Below are 4,589 nucleotides of genomic sequence, written 5' to 3'. Positions count from 1 at the left end.
TTTGCTAAGATTTTGGGCGATTCGAAGGTTTGGACGATGACGGGGTTATAACTTTGGGCGATTGCAAGGCACTTCATTCGCTTAGATCTTGGGAGTCTTGTAAGTTTGGGCGATGGTGTTACCGCGTTCGTGGGCTTTCACTGAATTCATTAATAACCTTATTTGGGCCTTCATCCTGAATTGTCCAGTTGGACTTTATCCTTTGGGCTATTCGAATTGGGCTGCACTTTTAGTGTGTCAACACATAGATTGTTAGGAATGTGAATTAGTCAAAATAATTAAACTTAATTTGCATGATGCAACATTTAAAAAAAAATGATTCTATTAAGAGTTCTTAAGTTTTCTCCATGTGGGTGTGGGTGTGTGTGTGTGTCTCTTCACAACAACTTCGGAAACTATTAATTATATTCAACTTTGTGTCTACCTCATAGTACCAATCATGTAGTGGATTATTCCATAACCGGTATTCCGATTTTCGAGCTTCATCTATATTTAATAAACATTTTCTTCTGCTAATTATACGAATAATAATCATACTCTACGACCTGTCCACATATCATTGATGTTAAGGTTTGGGATTTTTAACCTACCTGCATGTCCTCATGCAGATTGATATTCAAAACACAAGTTCTCAAGTGTTTTGCATTATCTTTCGGTTGGACAAAGTAGCAAAATATGTTCATGTAGTCGAGCCTAAATTTATATGGAACGAGTTTGTTGTTGTAGTTGTGTGACACGTAAGTCTTATTTGTACCTGTCAAAAGAAATTTAATACCGGAGTGAAATTGATCTGCTATATATGTTTCCAAGTGCTACCAAACCATTTTCCAGACAGTTTTTTTTTTTTTTAATAGGAAAAATAAAAATCGCATGTAGTGAATAAAAAAGCAGTAGAAGCAAAATTGGAACTTCCAAAGATAAAAGGGTGGTGAGTGTAATTTCTAATTATTTCAAATATTCCAAGACCTTCAAATGAAAAACACCAATTACAAATGAAATCTTCCACTTGTAACTCCATTTCTTTTGTGATTTTTGAAGAAAAATAATTCCCTACGACTTAGGAAGTCCCAATCAATATATACAATCTCTTAAGGTATAACATTTAAATATATTTCTTCAAAGTCTCGATGCACTGCTACATGACAATCAAATTACAATCATGCTACACTACCACAAAGTTTGACACATTGGTTGACACAATACACTCACATGGAGGGTGGCATTATTTTATTCGTGCGGGACCCACACCTCGACTGTGAGTGTAGTGTCTTCCTTTGTGTCAACCACGATGTTCGTTTGGCATTTTCCAACAAATTAACACAACTTAATTCAATCGAACTAAGAAAATGATACGTAGCAATTTTCAGTTCCTGTTAAGAAGTTCTTCAATCATTTGCAATGCAATTTTTTCTTCTTCATCTACCCCATCCCGGGTTTCGATCTCCATCTCCGGCGCCATCTCCACCTCAGCCGCTGGCAACGGTGGCTGATCATTCTTCTTGTCAAGCTCAACAGTCATCATCCAATTCGAATCCGACCGTACCCCGGCCCGCTTTTGCCATACTCCGATATGAGAATTCTCAGTGTCTAACCTTAAACAAGTGAGAGAAGGAGATGGTGATTTACAACACTTTCGCAGTTTTGCACTAAGAATTGTCGAAAGAGAATTTGCAGATGATGAGGATGATGGAGAACTATTATCATTTGCATCCTGGCTAGCAACAAAAGGGAAGTTTGTTTTGGCATTCCGGCCATTCATCAAAATCGCCGCCTCGTCGTAGGCTCTCGCCGCCTCCTCCGCCGTCTCAAAAGTCCCCAACCACACCCTTCTCTTCCTGCAAAACAATCAACGAAATCAAATCCATTAACATTCATAAACTGATTATTCTGACTGCAAGAACATAGACAGTCGAACATGATCAAAAGTGTAAATGTACAGTAAAGGGTGTCGAATCTCGGAAACCCAAGACCCCCAGTGACGTTGCCTGACGCCTCTGAACTTTTTGGATTGTACCATATTTGTCAGGGAGAGAAAGATACAGGCCAAGAGAATTGGAATGAATGGTGAATTTTAAGTCGAGAGGACAAGGAATTATATGAGAAGAGGGTGAAGGAATACTGACTTTTCTACTTATTGTATCAGTGTAAATCATAGCATTTATCACAGAAAGGATCTCTTGTCGGAGGGGCTTTAGGCATGGCACGGGGGAGTCTAGAGTGAAAGCTTTGTAACTATAATGTGTGGGATTTACACCCTATTTGGGAGGGATTTTTTACTCAAAAATATTGATTTTTTTATCGTTATTTTACTATTTTAGTTGTAATTTTTGACTTCTTCCTTCACAGGTAGACCCCACTTTTCTTCTAACGGTCAAAAAATCAATTCTCAAAATCCATTCCAAATATGCCTTAATTAGATTTTATACTTTTTTTTTCGATCGTAGTTCGATTTAACATCCCGATCTCGATGATTTGGATAAAGCATAATAAAAAGGTAAATTTACCTCATGTACAGAGTGGAGTACAATGTAAAAGTTAAAGACTCTATACTTCATTCTCATGAGTGGTACTCCTTGCTATCGTACTTTAAGTATAGCTAGTTTTTCTCGAGTTCCTAATCAATTTCGAATTTGTTACTGAAGGAGATTTCATAATTTTATCATTGTAACCCAACTTCAAGAAGTCAATATGATATAAGCGAAATCTTTGTTGCAAAAACTCATTTATTGGTCGCTTCCTCGAAAAAGGGTCCAAGAGACTTTTAATTTTTGGTTGTTAAAATAAAACTTGTAGTAAATGTTACGCTCATTGATTTGTTAATCGTCAGAACTAACACGTTAAATTTGTAGAACACCGACAACTTAAGCATCAAGTATTCCTTAATTTGTACTAAATATTAAATAATTTAAAAAGCATATTGACAGCTCTCCATAAGTTCTTTTAGAAAAATAACCAACTTAACATCGATGTGGTCCGACATGCTCCACCACCATAACTCTCTCTCCCTCTCCCTCTCTCCACATTTCATTTTTCTTATGTATTATTTCCTCACTTTGAGTAGGCAAGTACCTTGAGACACGTTTTGCATGCGAGGACGAAAACGAAAGATTAAAGAAGACCAAACACTGATACATCATCAGTGAATTATGTATTAAAAATAAAGGTTGAACCCCAACTTTGAGGGCTCCCATCGCTCCGTCCCTAGAACTTTGTGAAAGAGGTAAATCACGGGATGTGCCCCAACAAGCCAGGGAATAAGAGTTGTTTGTACACTGCGCCTACAAGGAGTCCAATTCTATGTCTCAGGAATCGAACTCCCACACTGCGGCTGCCAGCAAGGTGTGAGATAACCTCACTCCTGTCCTTTGCATTACTAGGCTATGTCCCCGGGGGGCGTCAGTGAATTATGTATACTTGCGTGCAGGGTAGCTTCGAAAGTGAAATTTTTGCCATTACCCCAGATATTTATCATTCTGTTTCTCTATATACAATATATTATCCAAAAATATTTCTATTATATATTTTTACAATAAGGCGCCAGGGTTTTTCTTTTTTTTCTTGAAAACGTTACGGAAAAAACCCAAACTTTTTGAAAACTCAAAATAAGTTTTCTTTCTAATGAAATTCGGAAACTCTAAGAGCATAGCAGAGGATATAATGATGACACTCATAAATATTATACACAATGTATAAGAGTTTGAAATGCTCAAGTTTGTACTTCGTAACGAATAGTGCTCGATTTTGTATTTGGCTATTGGAATTTCCATATCATATCGGGAACATGGAAAGTAAAATTCTATACAATGAAAATAAGTATACATTCTCTGTGTTTGGAGGGACTAACATGACACAAAAAATAAGTCAATATTTATTTTTTAAACTACCAAATTATACTATTGGCAAAAATGTAACTTTACTATCTAGCCGATCGATGTACTCGCCAAGAAAGGGACAAGTGAGTTGACAAGGCATATCCTCAATTTGTAGGATTTAGTTATGAGCAGTTATTACTTTCCCTGTACATAGTAGGGTCCTAATCGAGTTAATGTGTGGGGTATCTAAGAGAGCCCAGGCTGTTCCTCCATGGATTATGGATGTGAAAGCACAATATTTTGAAATATCAATATATCATGCAGTTTATCATCTGGTTACATTTTGATTTCTCATCTCTAGAATCAACAAAGGACTTGACTGAGTATTTAATCGAGGCCGACCTCATTTGGGACCTTCTGTATACACTTTATGAGTTTATCTATTTATATATAAATATTGGAAGCGTTGTCAGAAAATAAAAGTATATTGAAAGCATTAATAATATGGTATCAGGGTGTTTACGCAATATGCTCTTGTAGTCAAGATCGAGCCTATATTGATCGTTTGTTCTTGCTTTCTTATCCTTTTAAGAACTATGACAAAGTATTTAGTTATTTATTTAAATAGTCAAATCTTTTATTATCAAAAGTTTGACATTCGCACAATTTTCAAATTGGTATTGAAACTTGTTCACTCTGATGCATGCAACGGTGAACGCTTACACAATTTTCAAATTGGTATTAAAACTTGTTTACTGTGATGCGTGTAATGGTGAA

General features: G+C 36.3%; 1 protein-coding gene across 1 annotated transcript; it reads right to left on the bottom strand.

Annotated features, from left to right (window-relative positions):
• Nucleotides 1-920: 920 nt before the first annotated feature.
• On the bottom strand, nt 921-2,216 carry LOC111387518 (ethylene-responsive transcription factor WIN1-like). The gene is made up of 2 exons (XM_023012086.1): nt 1,938-2,216; nt 921-1,835 (listed from the first exon to the last, which is right to left on the bottom strand). Exons 1-2 carry the CDS (start codon nt 2,015-2,017, stop codon nt 1,364-1,366), a joined length of 552 nt encoding a protein of 183 aa, XP_022867854.1. The 5' UTR covers nt 2,018-2,216; the 3' UTR covers nt 921-1,363.
• Between the last annotated feature and the right edge of the window lie 2,373 nt (nt 2,217-4,589).

This window comes from Olea europaea, unplaced genomic scaffold (assembly GCF_002742605.1).
Source record: "Olea europaea var. sylvestris unplaced genomic scaffold, O_europaea_v1 scaffold4063, whole genome shotgun sequence".
Lineage (NCBI taxonomy): Eukaryota > Viridiplantae > Streptophyta > Magnoliopsida > Lamiales > Oleaceae > Olea > Olea europaea.
This window is presented reverse-complemented; position numbering and strand designations above follow the sequence as displayed.